General features: G+C 39.1%; 1 protein-coding gene across 8 annotated transcripts in view; it reads left to right on the top strand.

Moving 5' to 3' along the window:
- Positions 1-23,375, top strand: part of ZNF462 (zinc finger protein 462) — a 99,457-nt gene that overhangs the window by 59,400 nt on the left and 16,682 nt on the right. For 7 of the 8 annotated variants that reach the window (XM_068667998.1, XM_068668006.1, XM_068668003.1 and 4 more), the window contains exons 7-9: positions 1,195-1,386; positions 18,586-18,850; positions 20,835-20,971. In XM_068667998.1, coding sequence (XP_068524099.1) covers positions 1,195-1,386; positions 18,586-18,850; positions 20,835-20,971 — 594 coding nt within the window. The remainder of the gene's footprint in view (positions 1-1,194; positions 1,387-18,585; positions 18,851-20,834; positions 20,972-23,375) is intronic. The other variant, XM_068668005.1, reaches the window with a different exon arrangement.

The following is a 23,375-nucleotide window of genomic DNA, read 5'->3' as shown; positions in this document are numbered from 1 at the left end:
GCATAGTTTTTCAGAAGGAGAGGGTTGGGAGTTATTTTTTTTTGTAAGATGGTTGCTGATTTTTTCAGGTGTGCTTATTCTGACTTGATGTAATATGCATGTTTACACATGCTGTTTTGGTTCATGTATTTGTGGTGTTGGAAATGATGCTATTTGAGAATCCTGTTTGCTAAATTTGAGAGATGGAAAACATTTTCTGCCTTGTTCATTACCAGAGCCCTTGGTCTGCTGTACTGTTCATGAATATTTTACTCCAATATGAGTTGTGGCTCTTTATATACAGCTCATATGTGGCCAGTGTACATGGAAGTGGTACTTCCAAAACAACAACTTGGCACCTGTTACTATCACATTGTTTGTGTTGGGAGAGTTTCACTTTGTGTTCCAATTGCCTCCATGCTTAATGCAAAACAAATCTTATATCAAGATTTGTTTCCCCTTGTTTGCTGTCTCTGTAGCTTGGAATGTATTCAAAATTAAGTTCACTACTGTTCATTACTTCTTTTCTTTCACTTCTTTTAGTGCTTTCTCATAACACACATAGCCCTACAGATATGCGCTGTTCTTGGTATTGCCATGTTCACTTCTTGTTGTAAAACAACTTTGACTTTGTTACCAGTTCTGTGGAGATTATTCCTGCCTAATGGGAAATTTTTGATAAGGAGAAAATGTAATTTTTTTTTTGTTTGTTTTGCTTTGTTCATTTGTTTGTTTGTCTTTGGTTTTCTGAGGAACCTTTGATATCATTTTGTAGTATCCTTCTTTCTTCTTTAATAATGATGCTGAACGTGCTGCATGCAGAAACAAGTGATTTCACTCTCTATAGCTGCTGTGCTCCCAAAGAAGTTTGGAAAGCTATAGTTAAGTGACTCCATTTTCATCTCAGAGTCTGTTTTCTTCTCATACCATGCAACACAGGCATGCTAATAGTCTGGTCTCTGTTTTTTTGACATCAGTCACTTTACAAGGATCTGCAGTTGTCCAAAAGCAATACTTTGTTCCAAAGCAGGTGTCTGTACCCACAGACTTCAGGCTGTTCCAACGAGGAGGTGCACATAGCTTGTTCTCTTTGGGATCAGTCTAGTGCTGAAGGAATCCATGGGAACTTTACTTCCAAGTTCAATAGGAGAAGTATGGGGACCCCATTTTGTTTCTTTTGTGAGCTGATGACTTGCCTGTATTTCGCTCACCCAGGTGAACATGCCTACAAATGTTCCTCCTGCTCATTTTCCACCATGACAATCAGCCAGCTGAAAGAGCACTCCTTGAAAGTGCATGGGAAAGCACTGACACTACCAAGACCCCGCATTGTCAACCTTGCAGCCTCACACGCCCACCACACCTCCAAGAACCACACTCCTGCTGAAGAAGTGGAGGACTCTAATGGTAAGAGGTGCCTCAGAGCAAGAATTTAATTTTCTAAGGTGCCACTTAATATATTGATTACAAAAAAGAAAAAAAAAAAAGAAAAAAAAAAAAAGAAAGAAAACCAGCAGGCAGCTTGTCCAAAAGCAACTTCATTTGATTATTAATAAAAATCTGAAGTTGCATCAAAACCAAGAATAAACGTGGTGTTTTGGGTCATGACCTTCACCAGTGCATACCTCATTAACTTGTCCTGTCACCAGTTGACTTTGGAATATGTCAGTGCTGGCTTTACTTCTTAGGAAAGATTTAAGTTGCAGAAAATTTTCAAATGTAGAACTCCTATTGATAACCAGTGGGAAAGGAATCATCTAATTCCATCCATGCACCTGAAAAACAGCCCTTTGTCCTGTTGGAGAACTTCAATGAAACCATATGATTAAGCTTAAAATGCAGACCTGTAGCGATAATAAAAGCTATTATTCTTGCTCTTGCTACAGAGGACACAAACAGTACCTCCAGATACTAGGCTGCATCTGCAAGAGTGAGAAACTGTTTCTTTCCTACACTTTTCTTCAAACCTGTTGATCACCTAGTGCTAGGGAAGTACATAGAAGATATTTAGAAAGCAGGAGAGGAAGGGCGCTGTGAACAAAGAAAAGAGGCTTCTAGAAAAAAAAATGTTGTGTGGTATCATAGAAAGTGTTAAGACTTTTTAATGGGTAGCTTAAGAGGCAAGTTTTGGGTGTCACTTCCTTGCAATCAAGAGAATTGGTCTTTGGGCAAAAAAAATGTTGATTCCTAGATGAGTTGCGTTAAATGGGTAGAGAATGTAGGTGAATATAAAGAAAAGTTTGAGATCTGCAGATGTTCAGGGAACTGGCATGAGAGGTATTAGAAAAGGAGGGAAAAATCCAGAAGTTTGCCAGGTTCTTGATGGATTTGTTTGTGTTTGTTTTGTTTCTTGGTAAAAACCTTTTTTTTTTTTTCCTTTTTTCCTTCATTACTGGCAAAATGGGGGGGGATGTTCTGAATACTATCAGTAGTCATTTTGTAGCATTTCTGGTCTCCCATCTTCCTTTCTTTCATTTCTCTCCTGAAAAAAAAAAAAGTGTGAAATGATAAATCGAAAGATAAGAAGAAAGTTCAGAAAACGGCAGAAAGGAATTTAAAGAAAAAAAATAATTGGCATAGAAACACTTAGTTGAAGAAAAAGAGAGAAGTGAATAATATTTTTGTGGTTAAGCAAGTCACTTCTGGGGTCAGAATCAGAATCTTTATCAAACGATTTTGACCAGCTGCTCTCAGACTGCCTTTTGTAAAAGGGTTGTCTGGAACAGTATGATGGAGACTTACTAACTGAGCTTTTATTTTTGCTAATGCTAGCTTAAGCTAATCCAACAAGCAGAGTACATCTTGTGATTGTATTCTGCTTTTTAATTGCTAAAAAAAAAAAAAATCAGCTGCTCTCTTTCAAGAAGTAGGGAATAATTTTTAGTGGCTGTCCTACTCTTCACTGTGTATTAGCAATCTTTTAATAGTAATAATGGTGTTGAGACATACAGAAGGACAGTATTTGAATTTGGGAAAAATGGTACACTTACACCTTTTTTGCTTATCCCATAGCTCAAAGTCATGATTAGTGAAGTTAAAAATTTCAAGTGCAGAAGTCAAAAATTCAAGTAAAGAATATGATTTTATAATCTTTAATATAAATTCTTCCTAAAGTAAATAAAAGAAGATGAATCTATTAACAAAAACACCTTATGAGGTTGACTCAGTTACCTAGATTTGTATTGCAGCCAGAGACCAAGGCAGAATTTGTCCCAATTAGCTTGATCATCTTTAAACAGGGTTAGTGGTTAAGTCACTTTGACAATAATAGAAGCCACCCACTGGGGAGCTAGTCATATGAGTACAGGTGTTATAATAATAGTGTTAACATTTTCAGCATTGTTTGAGGAAGGAATAACCTGATTTAATTATTATTTTTTTTTTCATTAGGAAGTTGGCTGTAGATCAAGGTAATGGCAAAGGCTCTTATGACATCATTTATTTTTGGTTTTTAAAAGGGAATAAAACAAGTTGTCTGTGACCTAGGCCTGCAAATTGCAGGTGATACATAAAGCTACATAAAAGACTGGTCCCAATAATTGGAAATGCATGTCTACGTCAGAGGTTCTGTTATGTCCTGTTGGAGCCAATAAGAGGGGCTCATACAAGGTGTAGTTGGATTTTGATAGTTTTTCTGTGTATAAATAATCTACACATGGGCTCTGATCAAGTTAATTCACTTGGGATACAAAATTGAATTAGGGATGGGGTGAGTGACTGTCAAAATGCTGCCTCATATTGTTATGGACTTGTTTTGTAGGCTGGAAGGCATACAGCATACAGTATAATTGAAATGGCTGCAGAAAAGTTTTGTTTTTGTCTTTGGATTAATATCATAGTTGGAAGAAGGTAGGGAGCTGGATGGCTTGTGGAGATTTGAGTGTATAACAGAATTCCTCTCGTCCATTGCTGAGCATTATAAAAATGGAGAAAAGGAAAAAGGGTACCTAAACTGTAATAGCAGAGTGCATGTCTGAATAGAACTGTTCTGGGACAAGAGCACAGTGGATCTTCTGCTGATACTTTTTTTTTTTTGTGCAGAAATTGTTCCCTGAGGGGCCTTTCTTAGAACATTTCTTTTGTTCTGCTAGATTGATCCATTCATTAAAAGTTGCAAATATATTTGAATTTGTGTGACTCAGTTCTATGTGGGTAGCAGCAAGCATATCCGAAGTGTTCAACTGTATATCCTGGATGTGTTTTGGGTGCTTGATGTACTTTCTGTGGAAGTGAAGTTTAAGGAGGGTAGATACTGAAAGGTTGAGGCAGGTCATCACTGGCAACTACATTGTCCTTAGAAAGCATAACAGCCACTTTAATGCTTGTATGCTTCTCTCGGGGCAGTAGTGTAAGAAGGTGTTTGCGTCCATCTCAGCAAAGAGTCAGCAGTGCAGGCTTTCTTATAGTCATTGGTGGTTTTGTTTTGTTTTTAATGCTGTTCTTTGTACCCTACTTGCATGTTGTGTGATTTTTAGATGTGTAAGGAACCTGTTTTTATTGTATCCTAATCTAACTAGATGTAAAACATTTTTTTTTTCAAATAAAAAGAGAGACACAAAAGATCAACAAGTGTTGATCACCTCTGCAACTTCTCTCTATTTTGCATAACATAAGGGCATTGAGTAGTTTGTGGTGTCCAACTCTTCTTAAAATGATAAGATTGCTGTTGTGGTAAATTGTTCTTTTGCACTCCTGATAATTTACAAGTATTTGTCTTCTTGCAAAAATAGGGATAGTGGTGTTGCGACTATTTGCTGTTGTGTGGTTATTCTTTTTTCTTCCTTATTTACTCTTTACACTGACTTAGCAGTTACACTGTGGCTTAACAGTTTTGCTGTCTTACACAGTAAAAATTAAAAGTGTATATTGAAAGACTTCAAACTGTTAGTAGGAGTAGTGGATGAATTACCTAACAAGATTTGTGTGTTCTTTCACAGTCCTTTTGAGAAGCAGAACTTAAATTTGTATTACTCTCAGTCCAGAAGGATTGTATGGCTTTATTAATGGTACTATCATGTTGTGGCAATATGTATCAAAGATAAGGGTTTCCAGTACTACAGTGTGAAGAGTTAGCTCTGTTGACTTGGGTGTGGGGCAATGGATTCCCAGGGTCTGTATGTTCAAGTCATAATATTAAAAGACCACTGTCACTTTCAGTAAGAAAGAGTTGAAAGCAAGTCAAGCACAAAAATCGAGTGACTGAACACAAGAAAACAGAGGAACAAGTATTACCTGCAATGTGATCATCAGCTAAGGAGAAAGCATATGTGGAGAGGCACTGCTTGTATAAGCACCGAGGTTATGCATGTTTGCTTGTATTCGAGAGCTGTGGAGGTGGTGGACTGCCTTCCTTGTATAAACTGGAGAAATCCATGAATGTAGCCAATTGTCTTAAAGCCATAAAGCAAAATGGCTCAAAAGATGGATAAATGGTTTCACATTATTACTTCACCCTTAAGCAAAAGCTTGTTGGGAATTTATAAAATACTTGCTCTAAATTGCCCTGGCTAATACTGTTGCTTTTTTGAGTAGCTCTTTAAAAAGCAACAAAACAAAACCCTCTGGCCTAACTGTGTTGTAGAGCAGAGTACCACTCTATATTCATATGGCTAGCAGACTTGGAGCCTCATAAATTTATTTGTATCACAACTGTGTGCAGTAATTCAAAATAATAGTTTTTTAATTTTACTGATTAAGGATAATGAATTGCAGGAATAACACAGTACTAAGTGCAAGTGATAAACTAAACAGATCTGGATGTGGCTTCCAGTGTCTTCTCAGTCATGCTGCCATTGCACAAGATCATTCCTTTTTAGTGGTAAGCAGCTCTTGAAATGTAGAAAGCAGCACCGTTCATGTCTGCCCTTGAAGCTCAATAGTCACAGTTTTCACTATTATGCAAACCAAACAGTATCTATCATTAATAACAGCACACATCACAAAACACATGCAGAGTCAGAGTTAGAAGATTTTTTAAGATTTCCCAGTGCATGCTATGTCAACATCTTCATTACATTTAATTAAATGGAGCACTGACTGCATGAACTGCTAAGTGAAACACCCATTACCCTGTTCCAGCTTTTTCTAAACTTTAGCCTTTGCCAGTGGAAAAGAACTTTGTCTCATCTAGAAACTGGAATTTAAATACACCTGCATGCTTTGCCAGAGCTAAGTAGGGTACAAAAGGGGTTGACTAAGTAATGTCTCTGGGACTGTTGTTTAAGAACTGTAAATCCCTTCCTATTCCTGTACACTTTTTCAAAATATGTAACACAAAATCAGGGTGTGTTTCTTCTATGCTGCTGGTCAGAGGAAATCTTGAAGGGTGCAGAGGATCTTTAGCAGGTTTGCTGAAGCAATTTCACATACTGCCAGAATAAGAGGAGACCTGTGTGGAAGCAAGGAGGCTTTTAAGTAAAATTCTCTCAGCTGGTGCCAGTGACACAGGATTGTTACTGTGATCCAGTAAGCCCTAGAAACACTCAGCTCCCTCTTCTACTTTAGGGAAGAGGCATGCTTTACATATGCTTAGACATGCTACCCCTGTTTGTTTGTTTTTTTTAAATCCATTTCTTAGTTTGTAACAAAGTAAAAAGTATGAATAGCAAAAAAAGCAATTCATAAAGTATGTTTTTCCAGCCTTCCAACCATGGCAGAAGCACAATCCCTAAGAGTATCAATCTTCACCTTTGTTGCTGTTTCTGTCTCGTTGCTATTGCGTCTTAGTGTTTTATGGCTACCATTTTTAGGGAAAACCAGGGAATGTCAGAATCCTGGAAGCCTCATCTTGGAGCAGAATAGCCTTTCTGTTGTGTTTTAAGTTGGGATTTGTGTTGTTTGTTTGTTTGTTTGTTTGTGTCGTTTGTTTGTTTGTTGAGGTGAGGGAGTTTGGACCCCACTCTTTTGGAATACGATACCCTTTCCTTTGACTGTTGTTTGACTGGGCAGCCAGCCAGCCAGCAGTGACTACAGGGCAAATTTAGGTGATGCTTTAATGCATAAACTCTTCAATTGCAAGGTGAATTGGAAGAGTAGCGTCCATGTTAAGGATGCAAGATTGTGGTCTGCATACTGCTGAACAGAAGATGCCTCTGCTTTTGTAGTTATAGTCAGGGTTCACAGGGATGTCTCCCTGTTCTGCCTTTTTCCCTGGCTTTGTGCCCTGTAGGAGTAATACTGCATGCCCACCTCCTAAATCTCAAGTATCAGATTAATGCTTCTTCCTTGCAGCCCTTCCCAAGCCACATTCCTTACCCAGCTGTGTTCTTTGTTTCCCTAACGTAGAGCTAGTTGTTGCTTTCCCAAGAGTTTGGCTTCCCAGAAGTGCTGTCAGTGGCCACACTGCTTGCCAATACTTGTTAAAACTCTCAGGTACTTGTTGGTGTGTCTTATTTCTTGTGGTCAGCATTTAGCTAATTATCAGATGTGGGATCAGATGGGAACTTTTCTCCTGCATCAGATTGGCAAGGACTGGCAGAACAAGTGCAGGGCTTGTTCACCTCAAAGTTTACTGAACAAACTTCCCACTGTTTCAAGGCCCTAGGGCACTAATGATGCCCTTGTTCTCTGCAGCTCTCTTCCACTGGTGTATGGATTTTTGGCTTTTGGCCTTTTCCTGCAGCATTTTAAGAAAAGTTTTGTGGCCAGTGGAACAGAGGAAGATGTTTATTCCGTCACTGGTTGTGCTCTGTGGGGGTGTCAACTTGCTGTTCATTGTGCTCCTTTCTGGTCCTGAGCTTTTTTGTGCTTGAACTGAATGTGCAGAGGCAAAATTGAGATTGAACAGGATGGAGACAGGAACTTGGGCAGCTGGGAGAAGGATGTTGCTGCCAGTCTTTGTATGGATTTGGCCAGCCTGCTGTGATAGGGTTGAAGTGATACTGAAAGACTTGCCCAGAGTGGAGAAAAGATAGAACAAGTTGTGAGGATGGATTGAGTAATAAAGGAAGAAACATCTGTTGGATTCCTTCCTGTTAGCCAGAAATAGACCTCATTGCACCTACAAGAAAAAGAAAGAAGCATATGGAGATCCCTTTATTTATTTCTTGAGGTTTTTGCTCATTCTTGGTACTGGTTGTTATACCTAGGGTAGGAGACAAAATGGTAGTGACACTTCTACTGTCATCCCTGGAATTTGTGAAAACTCTCTACAAAGTAAATAGGATGCTGTTGCTCAGAAGAAGTATGTGATATGACTTGACCAACGCTGTGCAAGGTAGTGTTTCTGCAGGCATGTTAGTAGTCTTCATGTGTAAGCTAACTGATATTCTCCCTGTTTCCTGAGACACCAGTTGCTTTCCATTGATCTAAAACCTGCTAGAGGGATTTGATGTTTGACAGAGAGGTAAAACGCCTTTGCTCATTTTAGCTGTTTTGAAATGGGCATACGTTTTAGCATCAACATAGTTGGCGGCTGGAGGTTTGACATTTAAATAGCTGGGTTTATTTTTTCTTTAAGAAATGTTACTATGTTTCAGCTCCAATGTTTGAAAATGCTGCCTGCAGTGATCTGAGATGACTCAGATCTAGGGATAGAGATGAGGTCTTTCCATTGGCAGCAATAATAATGCCAAGGCGTATGCTTCAGGTCTCCTGAACAAATTACAAGTTGCTGAGCTCTATGATTATAATATTATTTTCTGTAGAATATTATTAGAATTACTGTTGGACTCACAGATCCTTATAGGTCCCTTCCAGCTATAACTGTTCTATTCTAACTATGTGGTGTTAATTAAGATGTTTGCTTTATGTAGAATTGAAGCATGAACCTGGTGGTACTTTGTCATAGGACTAAAACATTAAAACGTAGAATGGATCCTCAGCACCCATGTATTTTCACTACATTAATAGGGCCAGTTTTAAAGTAGAATGCAAAAATGTAGCACTTCATAGAGCTGAATTTCTTTTCCCTCTACATCTCAAGTTTAGAGACAAGTGAAGCATTTAGATGACAGCAGCATGTGTGTTTCTGTGTATTTGTATTAATATTTATACTAAACCCAACATGTGTTGTTGAAGGGAAAGTCATGCCATACAAACCTAATATCCTTTTATGACAAGGTTGCCTGCCTACTGGAAAAGGGAATGCAGTAGAAGTTTTTTTTTTTTGTTGTTGTTTTTTTTTTTTGTTTTTTTTTGTTTTTTTTTTTTAAGTAAAGCTTTTGATACTGTCTTGCACAGTATCCTTCCGGACAAAATGTCCAGCATATAGCAAGACATGAACAAATATAACGGGTGAACAATTGACTGAAGGGTCTGACTCAAAGAGCTAGGGTAAATGGGATAACAGCCAGTAACCGGGGCTGTTCCCTAGAGCTCAATTTTAAGGGCCTGTTTTCTTCAAGTTTTTTTTTTTTTTTTTTTTATCAATCACGTGGACACAGAAGTTGAGTGCACAATAAGTAAGTTTGCACATGATACTAAGTTAGGAGGAGGTGTTGACTCTCTTGAGGTAGAAACGTGTTGCAGAGAGATCCTGATAGATTGCAGTGCTAGGCCATCACCAACCATATCAAATTTAACAAAAGCAAGTGCCATATTCTGCACCTGGGATGGGGCAACCCTGGCTTATGCATAGGTTGGAGAACAAGTGTTGGAGTGCAACCCTGCTGAGAGGGATCTGGGGTGGGTTGTTGGTGGCAAGCTCAGTATAAGTCAACAATGTGCTGTGACGGCCAAAAGGACCAACGGTATCTTGGGGTGCATTGAGCACATCTAGTGTGCTCAGTTGGGGTCCACTGAGCACATCTAGTGTTACTAGAGATATCTAGTCAAAAGAAGTGATTGTCTTGCTTTACTCTGCTCTGGTGCAGACTAACTTGATGTACTGTGAACAGTTTTGGGTGCCACAGTGTAAGAAGGACATAAAACTATTAGAGAGTGTCCCAAGGAGGTTATAAAGATAGCAATGGGTCTAGAGGGCAAGACATATGAGGAGCAGCTGAGGTCCCTGGGTTTGTCAGCCCAGAGAAGAAACTGAGGGGAGGGAGGCCTCATGGCAGCCTGCAGCTTCCTCACGAGGGGAGCGGAGGGGCAGGCGCTGAGCTCTGCTCTCTGGGGACAGCGACAGGACCCGAGGGAACGGCATGGAGCTGGGACAGGGGAGGGTCAGGCTGGGGGTTAGGAAAAGGGTCTGCACCCAGAGGATGGTCGGGCACTGGGACACACTCCCCAGGGCAGTGGTCATGGCCCAAATCTGTCACTGTTTCAGAATGTTTTCAACAATGTCCTTAGATGCTGCTTAACTTAGGTTGCACTATGAGGAGTCGGGAGCTGGACTTGGTGATCCTCATGATTCCCTTCCAGTTGATGATACTTTCTGGTTCTGTGATAAAAGGGGCAGGAAAATAGAGAGGGAAACCTGAAATGAACCTGAAAAAAAATCTGATGAGTTGCCCTTAAAAATGAGAAGGAAATCACAAGGCTTGTTTGGTTACCAGTGCCCAAACAAAAATGAAACAAAACAAAACAACAATAAAACTTGATAGATTATTGCCTGAGTAAAGGGTCATTTCAGAAAAGAACTGTTTACCTGTGGGCAGATTGGGTAAATAAGCATCTCGCTAAAGCTACTTGTGTTCCTATATTCTGTGTGATTTCATTAGGAGATTGAATTTAATTCAACAGAGTAAGAAACAGCTAGACAACTTGTAGTTTATGCATGGTATGGAAATTGATAAGCACATGAATCTGAATGTTTGACATGTAGACAGAAGGCTTGTTTTTATCTGACACATTATATTCAGAAACGTATTTTTATTTTATCAATAACAAATTATAAGAACACGCGATTGAAACATGACCAACAGGTTGAACTATTCACTCAGTATAGGTGGGTAGCAGTAGATTCTCAGCCTGCAATGTTCTTACTTTAAAAGAAGGCAGTGGGTAAACAGACATGGAAGAACATGCAGCAGGGAAACACAATGCAAACTGCATGGAGCATCTCTCTATTGTAGGGGAAATGGCAATAGACAAAGCAACTGGTGGGGTTAAAATGGTATACTGACTTTGCCACTGATGTTGCAACAATTGCAAGCAGTAAAGTAGCTACTTAAAAAGCCCAGATTTTAAAGGGAGGATTGTGTACAGTGTAAAAATTAATAAGTGACCAAATCACCTGAAGAACTGAAGGAAAATTAAACTGAGTTGAAGCCAAGTAAGAAACTCTGCTGTGGGAGAGGGATAACTAGAAATTAAGTGGCTATATGATGGAGTGTTTCATGGACACCCTAAACAGATCCTTCCAAATCACAGCATTGGTAGAGTATGGTAAGGAATTGGGCAGTGTTCGTGATCATGTTATGCTTTGCCTAAGGATGGATGGAAGTCTTTAAAGACAATGTTAATAGGACCTTGTAGTTTTAGAAACTCAAAAATGAGAGGACATGTGAAGATTTTGAACTGGTCCTTCTCTTCTGAGGGAAGGAACATGGTCCAATGTATTTCATTGATTGTGTTAATCCTCACCAGGCCTTTTATAATTTCTACTGCTTTTCTTTGCATCTTATCTTATAATCGCTTTATCCTTGATCTCCATTATGAAACTCCAAGATGCTTTACTAGATAGCAGTGTGGGCCTGGCAGTGTAGAGGAATTCATAAGATAAAATTATTTATTTTCTTCATAGTAGATTCAATTTATATCCCTTCTGTGCAATTTTGATATTAGCACAAGAATCTGCATAGAATATATCCTGTCTCAGTTCCATTCTCAGACAGGTATGCACATAAAAGAGAATTCGAAGTTATAAGGAATCATAGAATGGGTTGGTTTGGAAGGGACCTTAAAGATCATCTAATTCCAACCCGACTGCCATGGGCAGAGACCTCTCCCACCAGACCAGGTTGCCCAAAGCCCCATCCAGCCTGGCCTTGAACACCTCCAGGGATGGGGCATCCACAGCTTCTCTGGCAACTTGTGCCAGTGCCTCACCACCCTCAGAGTATAAGAATTTCTTCCTATTGTCTAATCTAAACCTAACTTCTTCTAGTTCAAAGCCATTGCTCCTTGTCCTGTCACTGCACTCCCTGACAAAGAGTCCATTCTCAGCTTTCCCTTAGGCCCCTTTTAGGTACTGGAAGGCCACTGTAAAGTCTGCCCAGGGCCTTCTCTTCTCCAGACTGAACAACCCCAACTCCCTCAGCCTGTCTTCATAGGAGAGCTGCTCCAGACTTTTCATCATCTTTGTGGCCTCCTCTGGACTCATTCTAACAGGTCCATGTCCTTCTTGTGCTGGGGGCCCCAGAGCTGAATGCACTTGATTTCATTGCCCACATCACTGACAAAGATGTTACAAAGTGCTGTTCCCAATACTGACCCCTGAGGAACACCATTTGTTACTGATCCCTGGACATCACCTCTTCTGAGTAAGACTGCACAGCCCATGTATCCTTCTGGTTTCCTTCTTCTGAACCTTGGACAGATATGTAATATCTTTCTCTTAAACGTACAAGCTAGTCCAAAGTTATCCAAAAGTGGATTTACAGATAGTGGTGAAATAAATTCCTCTAAGAAGGCTCTTTGTTTTATTTATCTATTCATTTATTTGAAATCCTTTAAATAGTTATTTAATTAAAAGGGTTTATTTTCTTTCCCATGTGATTAGTCTTTGGAGTGTGTGAACAAGGATACAAAGTTTATTTCCTTTCCAATTCATTCATAACATCCTAGCAATGTAAACGTTCTTCGGTAAAAAACAGAATGAAGCAAAGGAGTAGGTTCATAATCTGTTTTTAAACTCTCATTGAATAAAACATATATAGTGTGGTTTCTTAAGCATTTTCATGTATGTTTTGTTGCATCCCTCTGAATTTTATACTGTTCTATCATCCTCTTCCCTCAGTTAATTTACTGCCAGAACATTTCACCCTCCCACATATTCTTCCTTCCAGGTCAGTGCTGCATGGCATAAAGTGAACAAATGTGTGTAGTCTTGACAGTCTTTGTATGACACTCTGCTTTGCCACCTTCCCACTTTTCAAGCTGTTGCCATTCATGACTGTATGCTTTCCTGCCATTTGTTGAGCTAGTAATTTTGATTTCCATTGAATTTCAGAAGGGGTTTTGTGCTTAAATCTCATAAGCTCCACTCTTAGCCTTCATAGTACCATAGGATGGTTTAGGTTGGATGGGACCTTAAAGATTACTTCCTGCTAAGCTCAGGTTGCCCACAGCCCCATCTGGTCTGGCCTCTGAACAGTTCAGAGACTGGGCATCCACAGCTTCTCTGGGCAACCTGTTCCAGTGCCTCACCACCCTCAGAGTAAAAAATTTCTTCCTAATCTAAATCTACCCTCTTTTAGTTTAAAACTGTTACCCCTTATCCTATCACTACACTCCCTGGTAAAGAGATTTCCTGTAGGCTCTGTTTAGGTATTGGAAAGACACTGTAAGGTTCCTCTGGACTCTACTCATCTCTACTCTGAACTTAGTAGCCATAACTTCCTCATTTAAAAATAATTGTTACTAGTAGTTCAATACTCTTTGCTTTTAAACATGCATTTTTTTAATTTTTTTTTTTTTAAACCTAGTATTGCATCTTGATTTGGTTTCATAAATGTGTTTCCATTTGTCTAGTGCTTTTCTTAATTCCTTGGAATTTCTATGGCCTTCTTCATAGAAATCTATTTGTATGAATGAACTCAGAATAAATTAAATAGCATTCCAATTTTTTCCTTTTGGTCTCTTTGGGACTTTTTCTTATGTCTTAGACTTGTATTGGTATTATGTAATATTTTTCCCCATAGAGTTATTTTAGTTATTTATACATTCTGTCTGAGTGTTCTTATCTCAGGAGCCAAACATTGCCTTCTGCAGTTTCATTTGTCTCACAGTTGCTACTCTTTTTTGACTTTGGTTGATGCTGCCATATGGATTTACCAGGAAAGAATGATGTCCTCATTTTTATCTGTCTTCTTCTGGTCATTCAGCTATTTGATTATTTGTAGATGTGCATGCAATAAAGATGCTTTCCAGTGTAGATGAACAGTTTCTCTCTTGAACAATATTTCTCCCTCCATCCATATCTCTGATTATGCAAATGTAAATAGCCACATTAGATGTATCAAGTTCTGCTTACCACGAAAAGATGAAGCAATGGTTTGATTTCTTTCCTTTAATAGATAATTTTCCTTCTATCTCTCACCTGATGCTCAGTGTTCATTACTTAGACATTTCCAGGTGTTGCTCTGATCTGTTTTTCTTGTTTCTTTTAGGTGCCATGTTCTTGTCTGTTTTGTTTTTGTGTCCATGGTTATTGATAGTTTTGAAAACACCTACAAATGGCTAAAACATCATTTAACTTCCAAGCAAATTTGTGTAACTGGATCAGAATCTTTATTTACTTTTTTCTTCTGAAAATACCTAAGTTTTCCTTCTTCGGGTATCTGAAACACTTGCTATATGCATGTAATATGCTGCACAGGATCCCTGAAAATTGAATTTTCATTTTGCTTTTGTGGTGTGTTTTTGCTGTATATTCTTTACCTGTGTATAGTCTCAAAGTACGCAGGTGTGTATCAAGTTGCATTTTCACCATTGCATTGCAGGGGAGACTGTGAATGCCTTTTTGAACAAGGTAGTGACTTTCAGTAGATAGGACAGGCACTTCATGCCACTTTGTGTTTGCACTCTGGGTAAAGTTTTCAGAATGGCAAAATCACTGACCTGGCACTGAAGTGTTTTAGACACTTCTGGAAATGCTGTTTTTCTTCCCCCCTTGCGGAGCCACTATGAGACTTTCTAATGCATTGTTACCAGCACATGGCAGTAATTCAGATATGGCTGTGTTGATGGGACACCATGCAGGCAGTCTTTTCTTCTGCTTTCCTTTCAGCTAGTCATTTTCTCATTTGGATATGAGAGTGTTGTATAGCAAGGGTGAATGCTGTGGTCTTTTAGATCCACATGTGCTGGCATGGATTAAACTGCCTGCTAACGTTGTTATTCTTCCTGTGCAGGTAATCTGTAGGTAGAGATGTTAGTTCAAAATTCTAGTCATAAGATTTGCAACATTGCCACTGTTCTTCTGCGTTCGACTGCATCAATTACCTTTAATTTTTGCCTCTTGGCATGACTATAGGAGTCCTTCTTTTACCTCAGAACATCCCATGCCATTAGCTTGCTTTTGGAGTTGCACAGTAAGGTCCTTATTTCACTTTGGATAAAATAATTTTTAAAAATTGATCCCGTGTGTGTGTTTTATTAAGTTACCAGGGCTAAGTATTCTGTCATTTATTTTCTTGTGGTACTTTGAGGCTGTTTTATGAAAAAGAAAACATCTTTTTTTTTTGTTAACATGTAATCAGTACTTCCTAGTGTTTAATTTTTCTTCATTTTCTCCCTCTGTATGTTTTTTTTTTTTACTTCTTGTTTTACATTGCTTCATATAATTTCATTAACTCTTCCCTTTGCTTATTTTAATGTCTTTCTTCTGTTTTCTGACTTTGATATAGTCTTCTATGGCCACTTTATTTTTTTCACACGAGTGGCTGGACCATCTTCCTGCTTCTGACCAAGATTGTTGATGATCTCCTTCTGTAATCCCAACCCTTTTAGCCATGGATACAAGCAGGAAGACTGAAGTGGAACTTACGTTGCGTGTAGCCATTACTCAGTTGTTGGGCAGTTTTGAGGATAAAACTCTTCTCTCTTCTTACTTCCTTCTTCAGTCTTAACATCCGGGCATTTTGTTGTTGCAGCAACACCAGCAAAAGGTGTCCATCATTTTGATGCACACCAGCTCAAAACCTGAGTAAATGCAAAGGCACTTATGGTACTTCGTTATCATCTAAGTCAGTTTGGCATACGCAGAGTAGTTTGGAACATCAGCCTGCTCTTTCAGCAGGTGTAGAGTAGGTGCACACATGGAAGTGCTTTGCCAGTTTGAGGTAGTGCTGTTCCTTAAAAGTCACTGTACCATTGCTCATTGTCCGTGACTTTTTGATTTTTTAATTTTTGATTTGTCTCACTGGTCCTTTCCTCAGTTGCTATGTTGTTGTTTGTTTGTTTGATTGTTGTTGTTTTTAAATCCCAACTTCCAGCCCCCATCACTTGTTTCTTACTTTCTCGCATTCCCATCTGTGCTGTGTGCTAAACGGCATGGTTGGAAGCAACTCAAGGCAGTTTCCATCCTTCCACTACCTTCACTCATTTCAGAGTGGGCATGAGCAGTGTGTGGTTCGGTGCTCACTGAAAGTTCATGGAAAACCTCACATGCCTTTATTTGGCTTTGAACTTTATCCAAAGTGTTCCTGGTGGAGCTGGGTTGCACCTGCATGCTAGGATAGCTGTCTGGCAAGCTGATCCTCAGAAACTGACAGAAGCCAAATACACGTGTTAATGATGGGTATTTTTCTTAAGGAAGTACTAAATCTTGCACTTCAGAAGGGTAGTAAAATAATGATAGCTTTTGGCAAGGCAAAAATGGAAGAATATTCAGACAGAGCTAGGAACAGGCATGTTACCATTGTTTAAGACTCTTCATATAAGCTCTTCAGATTTTTTTTTTCCCCTGTATCATAACTCTTAGTTGTAACAGAATGATCGACTAAAAATTATAAGGTGACCAGTGTAAATATTTAAAGGTAGGATTTGGTTTTGGCTGTTCCTGATGACAAGGAAAGCCACCTTGTACACTTTTCTTCCTGTGGGAATAATCATGTAGCTATCTACTTCTGCAATTTTCATGTGGCAGATTCCACAAAAGTATATAAATACCCAACTGAAAGTTCCAAAACTGGAATAATAGACACCAGACATCTTTTTTAAACCCACAGATTTCTTAGTGGTGGACATCACTGAGGCCTTGGCTGGGAATCTTCATGATGTGTTGTAAAATTTTGATGCCTTCTTTCGGAGGAAGAGAACAGTAAATTACTAACTAAATTGCTAATTACTAACTTTAATCTAATGGGAGCCTGCTTCAAACAAAAGGGAAAAGAAAGACTTGACATTTGAATTGGTAGAGCTCACTGTGAGTCCTCCATGGTGAGGGAACCTGCTGTAGAATTGGTGAAAACAAGACTTGATAAATGCTGTATTGTAATCCAGCCTCTGTTCATGAGACTTGGATAGGAAAAACAAAAAGTATTTAATTTAACCAGAATCTTTCATGTCTCTGCTTTTGTCTTTGCTGTACACCTGGAGATGAAGCCAGGGGAGCCTGGAGACATTTATCTCCAGCTTGTATTTTTTTTTTTTTCTCGTGTTGGTTTGTTTTTTTGTTTCTCAGGCATGTATAACCCTCTTTTGTATTTATGAGAAATGAGGGGTGAGCATTTTACTCTTTTGAAGACAGGTGGAGAAGTCCCCATGCTGAGTGCTGTATAGGCCTGTTTGCCTTTTGTTTCTCCTTACTAATTGGTTAGAATGGATGGTATTAAGTTCCCGCAAGTATGTCTGTTAGAGAATTCCTGCATATCTAGCCTCAGGGAATTAAGCTTTGGAAAATGAAGTACCCATCAAAGCAGGAGCTGGCTGGTACAGTTTGTATCCCGACTTCTTTTCTTTTTCTCTCTTCTTTTTTTCCTTCTTCCAAAAAGCTTAAGAAAAGAGTCTTTTGTCTTCTTTTCATGAAAGTTACACTGAAATTCATCTGTGCTTTATTCATTTGCTTTCACTTGTGCCATTCATGGGCAGCTGTGGGTTACACAGGACAAAGAGATGAATTCCTAACCTCCACATATAAGCAGTGTGCCGGAAAACGTTCAACACCCACACCTCCCTTTTTTGAAGGGTCCAAGTAGAAGTATTACAGCTTTTAGTGTCAGTACTGAGATACCTCTGGACTGTGTTTTTCCACATGCCATTAAAATGGTGTGACAGAGTTTTGCTGGCTTGTAGAATGGAGGTGGCTATACAGATTTATCTTTTTCTCAGTATATCAAAGCTTAGTAACTTCTAAGGAAATGTGGTTTAGAAGTTTGCTTTACTGAAATTTATGAGTAAATATCTTTTTTCCATGATGACTTGATTTCAAACATCCTCAACTCAGAGTACTTGAATATGTTTTGTGAAGACCTCTTCAACTGTGACAAAGTAAAATTTCATCTTTTCGCTAGTTAACTTTCTGTGTGGGTTTCTCAAATAATTCCATGAATGATTAGGGAAGAGTATCCATTTCTTTTTTCTTTACCATTTTTTCCCCTATTACACAGGCAACTCACATGTATCCTATGCCAGATTTTTATCTGGCGTGAATTGGCATAAACAATTTGAAAGAACCTGGTCTGACTGATTTGCCAAATGCATAAGTGCTCAGCAGTATGATTAATATGGTTTACCTTCATAAATTAAAAATGTCTTAAGACTTCTTTTTAAACTACTTTTAACTTAAACCTGTCACTTCTTTTTTCCCTCCCCAAATCAGATTTTAAAAAGCATAATTTATACTGATCAACTTTTATATTGTAGATTGCATGTTAGGTATAGAATTGATATACCTCTTCTTCTTAAGCCCTTCAGAATGCTGTCAGCGGATTTCATAACTGATGTCTTTCCCCTGGTCAACCCTCTCTAAAAGCCAATAGGTGCTGGAGCATGTCTTGAACCTTTTTAGGTTTGCTGATCCACACGGAATAATAGCTTCTCTCTGTTTCTCTACAGACTCTTCATACTCAGAGCCTCCTGATGTTCAACAGCAGTTGAACCACTACCAGTCTGCAGCTTTAGCCAGGAACAACAACAATGTCAGTCCAATCCCACTTTCAGGGAGTGCTGCAGGAATGGAAAAAACGGAAGCCATCCTTAACTGTGAATTTTGTGAATTCTCCTCGGGTTACATACAGAGCATTCGGCGTCATTACCGTGACAAGCATGGAGGGAAAAAACTCTTCAAGTGCAAAGATTGTTCCTTTTATACAGGCTTTAAGTAAGTACTGTGGAAAACAGATAAACTGAACTCACAAGGATTTTTTAGCACTTGAAAAGACTTCTGAGATCTTTGAGAGCTGGCTGTAGCTAACAGAAACATGGCCACTGCTGACCAGAGAGAGAAACATAGGAAATGCCATGCCAGATCACAGCAGCATCCATGTAATCCATTTTCCTCTCTCTTACAACAGCCGGTACCATCTGCTGCAGACGAAAGCACAGTGAGTCCTTGCAGTAGCTTTTACTTGCTGAGGGAGATGGTACAGGTAGTGCTTTTTCCTTAACATACGCAAGTAGAGGGTTTTCCTTATCCTCAGGTGTGAAAATGTTCTCTTAGAAAAAAAGGTCATTTCCCGGTGAGACTGGCATGAAGCATGAGAAAAAAAAAACAACACACACAAGTGTTTTAAGGAGATATGAAAAGTTATATCCCTTTCTGAAGAAACCTCTCTCATGTAATTTTATTTCTCCCATTGTTTATCTAGCTGGAGTGTGTTCTCCAGAGTAACTGATAGCACACAGAGACATTTCAGCAAATCCAATTAGATGTTGCAGAATGTAAAATCTCAGCTGTCATTGTGTGTGTATTTTAGCTGTTGTTCCCTAAGGATAAAAGGCTTATGCACCTGTGCATCATTTCACTCTGATATGCTGGACCCTCAAGCCTAAGTTCCCTAGCTGCCATTTGAGTTCTGAAATGTGTTAAGTACTTAGGAGACTGGTGACAGTAAATAGTATGATTGGGTACAGGAAAGATGTTGTGTTAAAGGAAATGTTGAGCACAAACCTTATAAATTTCCACAAGAACAACCTTTTTTAATTTATTATTTATTTATACCTTCAGACCCCCCCTGCCTTTATGGTACAATTATGCTTTATACCCTTATTGCTATCTGTCTTAAAGATTACCAGTTATTATTAGATCCATTAAATCTGCTCACATCTTCCTAGTGCCTTTTACTGAGATTAATTGAAATCATCTTAAATCAAATGGCAATTAAAGATACACATACTTGCATAAAGGAGTTGTATTTCTTCATGTGGTGTCTCAAACTTTCAAGAACTAAGTTTTCTTGTGGAAGTACACTATGTTTTCTCCCTTTAAAGAAAAGGGGTAAAAAAGCCCATACAAACCCCCTCTTAAAATCACTGTAGAAACTTCAATGCATGAAAGCACTCACTGAAGTTGATAGAAATACACCTGTAAAATTCGATGATCACTTGGTTGTGCCCAGAGCCACTTGTGTTAGTAAGTTGTTCAAGCTAGCAGTCTTGCAGAATTTAAGTGAGGACTTTTAACTCAAGTTCAGTGTGTCAATCTCACTAGTTTTTGCAGACTACCTTAGGAAAAAACAACAACAACAACAACAACAACAACAAAACAACTAAGTCCTCCAAGTTTACAGAGAACTCTCATTTCAGTAGTTGAGCTTGTGGATAGGTAGATATATAGTTACTTTCCTCTGTATGGAGGAAGAGTTGCACGTCTCTTACAACTTCTAAGTATGCCTGTAATGTAATATCACAATAGTCTTGTCTTACAAAGACAGAGGTGGTTAAGAGTATTATTTGCCTCCAAAAATATGTCTGTATTCACCCCTGCAGTCCAGAACAGTTAGTTGCTAACAAATATTTTTTGTTAGAAAAAATACACAGAATATTTCAGCCTGAGGACAAATAATGAACATAGAAGATGGCAATTCTTTTGCTATCTTAACTATAGCAATGTGACTATAGAGCAATCCATGCAGAATATATTGTCAGAATGTGTGCCAGTTACTTGAGGATACAAGCCTGCAAATACTTTTGCTCATGTGTTACTCATGTGAGTCGCCCTACTGCAATGCCATGTGGCACTGTGAAGACAAGACTGAGTGGTATCTGTACCATTTTACAAGACACTTTCCTTATAGAGCCATGACACTTCATCGTTCACTGCACACCTCTTTTGACTGCTTCCATCTCTCCCTCCTGTTTCACAGATCTGCTTTTACTATGCACGTGGAAGCTGGGCATTCGGCAGTTCCTGAGGAAGGACCCAAAGACCTTCGCTGTCCTCTTTGCCTATATCACACCAAATACAAACGCAACATGATTGACCACATAGTTCTGCACAGAGGTAATGATATCCCTTTATGTGTCTGTCTGATGAGGGAAATGTTGAACAACATCCGTGTATTCTAGACTGGCGTCATTAAATTTTCACCTCTCTGTGCTTGAGCACAAGTATGTTGAATAGGCCATTAGGATACCAATAGGACATCAAGCCTTCGGTATTTTTTGTTCTTTTCTAAATGATACATCTTAATAGTTTCCTGTAAAATTCAAATCTGTTGAAACAGGACAAATTCAACCTCTCTAAAGTAAAGCTTAAAAACAATTTTAATAGTCTTCAAGCACCTATTTACCAAGAGTAGCACTATTTTACAGCTTTGATCTAGGCCAAAGTTGTATCCTGCTTTTGTCCTTGTTATTGTAAAGTCCTTGCTATCAAAAACTCTGGGGTACAGTATACCAACTTACTGTACCCAGAATATCTCTTGATTACTTCCTTGAAATCTTTCTCTTCAGTATGTGTCACTGTTCTTAGGATCAAAACAAGAATGATCATATTTTTTTTTTCTTTAAGACTTCATTTCTTTCTGCTCTTCTCCCTTCTTTTTTTAACCCAGCTAAAAATGGGATTAGGGATTTCTATATTGTATTAACTGCAGGCTTGCTAGCTCAGAAGAGACAGCTGTTTGGGCTCTCTGGGCTGGGATTCCTGCCCATAGCTATCACATTTGATGCTTGTAGATGGTCTGTTGGCTGCCGAAATCCAAACCCATGTGTTGGGATGGCACTCTGCCTGCTTGCAGGTTGGGCAGAGTTTCACAGTAGGATACTGGTGGTGTGCAAACACAAGTTTTGCATGCCATCTTTTTCCTGGAGAAGATCCTGGTGTGACAAGCGCTATCATAATTCCTTATAACATAGCACTTACCACTGTTGGTTAAAGTCCTTCTTGTACCAAAGGAGTGAGGTTGGCAGACTTGATACATATTTCTATCTCCTAGCACAGCTATTCTGATGAAACATCTGGGAAAAAATGACCTGTCAGTGATTCAAAAAGCACATCACAAAGCTGCCTTATTTGGTTGTAAAAGTTTGGCAGATGCTTTTACTTCCTGTCTTTGAAGGTGTTGCAGTGTCAGATTTTGCCCAGCTTCAGGGCATATTCCACAATTATCTCTTTTCAGAAGAGAGGAAGGTTTAGTTAACCCCTGTACAGTAGACTGTGTGGTTCCAAGTGATGCCAAGGTGTGCTCTTGTTTGTGGCTGTGCCAGCGCACCAGTGAACGCTACCAAACATTTAAAATACAGATAGACAGACGGAGGAAAGAACATGATGGGTTCAGTTAGGGAAGTTTCCATCAAACATAGACTTTACACTACGAGTATCTAGTTGCAGTAGCGAAAGAGCACTTCATGTAGCTGTGCTGCCTTTACAGAGGTATTTCTGACCCATTTCAAGGAGGTGGTTACCTCCTGAGTAGGGGACACTCTGGACCTGTTCTTTTGTTTTCCTGTTGTTTCAAATGCACAAACTAGCCTTGAGCCATAGTGCTGCTGGAAAAACAAAACAAAACAAAACAAAACAAAAAAACAACCCGCTAGAGCACTGGAAGAGGTAAAACAGTAAAAGTTTTAATAAACAAAACAGAACAACAATAAAAAAGAAAAAAGAAAAAAAGGCACCCCTACAATTTTTGACAAGAAGTAACATGCACCGAGAGAGAATGAGAGATGGTGAATACAGTCTGGAATAGCCTTCTTCTTTTATAGTCATTGCACTGATAAAATAAGAGTACAGTTGTGATCTGTGGTCAAAGAAGATCATTTTTTAGGTAGATGGAGTGGTGCAGTGCGTAAAATCAAGAGTGAAGGATTTGATCCATTTCATGTTCCGCCTGTGTAAAAAGGCACATTTACAGATGCATAACTCTTACCTTACTTCCAAATTGTTGCACCTGTAGTCCTTCATGGAACAGCATGCACTTGAAATAGAGAGTATATTTACCTCTTAATTAGGGTCTGTGGAAGTTGAATTTTACAGGCCTAAAGCATTATAAGCTCTAAGGCTGAATGGCTTGTGAGAAATGAGCCTGCTGTTAAAGATAACAAAAAACGCTTTTATAAATACATCAACACAAAAAGGAGGACTAGGGAGAACCTCCATCCTTTACTGGATGCAGGGGGAAACTTAGTTACAAGAGATGAGGAAAAGGCAGAGGTGCTCAATGCCTTCTTTGCCTCAGTCTTTAGCGGCAAAACCGGTTGCTCTCTGGATACCCAGTACCCAGAACTGGTGGAAGGGGACGGGGAGCAGGATGTGGCCCTCACCATCCACGAAGAACTGGTTGGTGACCTGCTACGGCACTTGGATATCCACAAATCGATGGGGCCGGATGGGATCCACCCAAGGGTACTGAGAGAACTGGCAGAGGAGCTGGCCAAGCCCCTATCAATCATTTATCAGCAGT

The sequence above is a fragment of the Anas acuta genome, chromosome Z (genome assembly GCF_963932015.1).
Source record: "Anas acuta chromosome Z, bAnaAcu1.1, whole genome shotgun sequence".
NCBI classification, from domain to species: Eukaryota; Metazoa; Chordata; class Aves; order Anseriformes; family Anatidae; genus Anas; species Anas acuta.
This window is presented reverse-complemented; position numbering and strand designations above follow the sequence as displayed.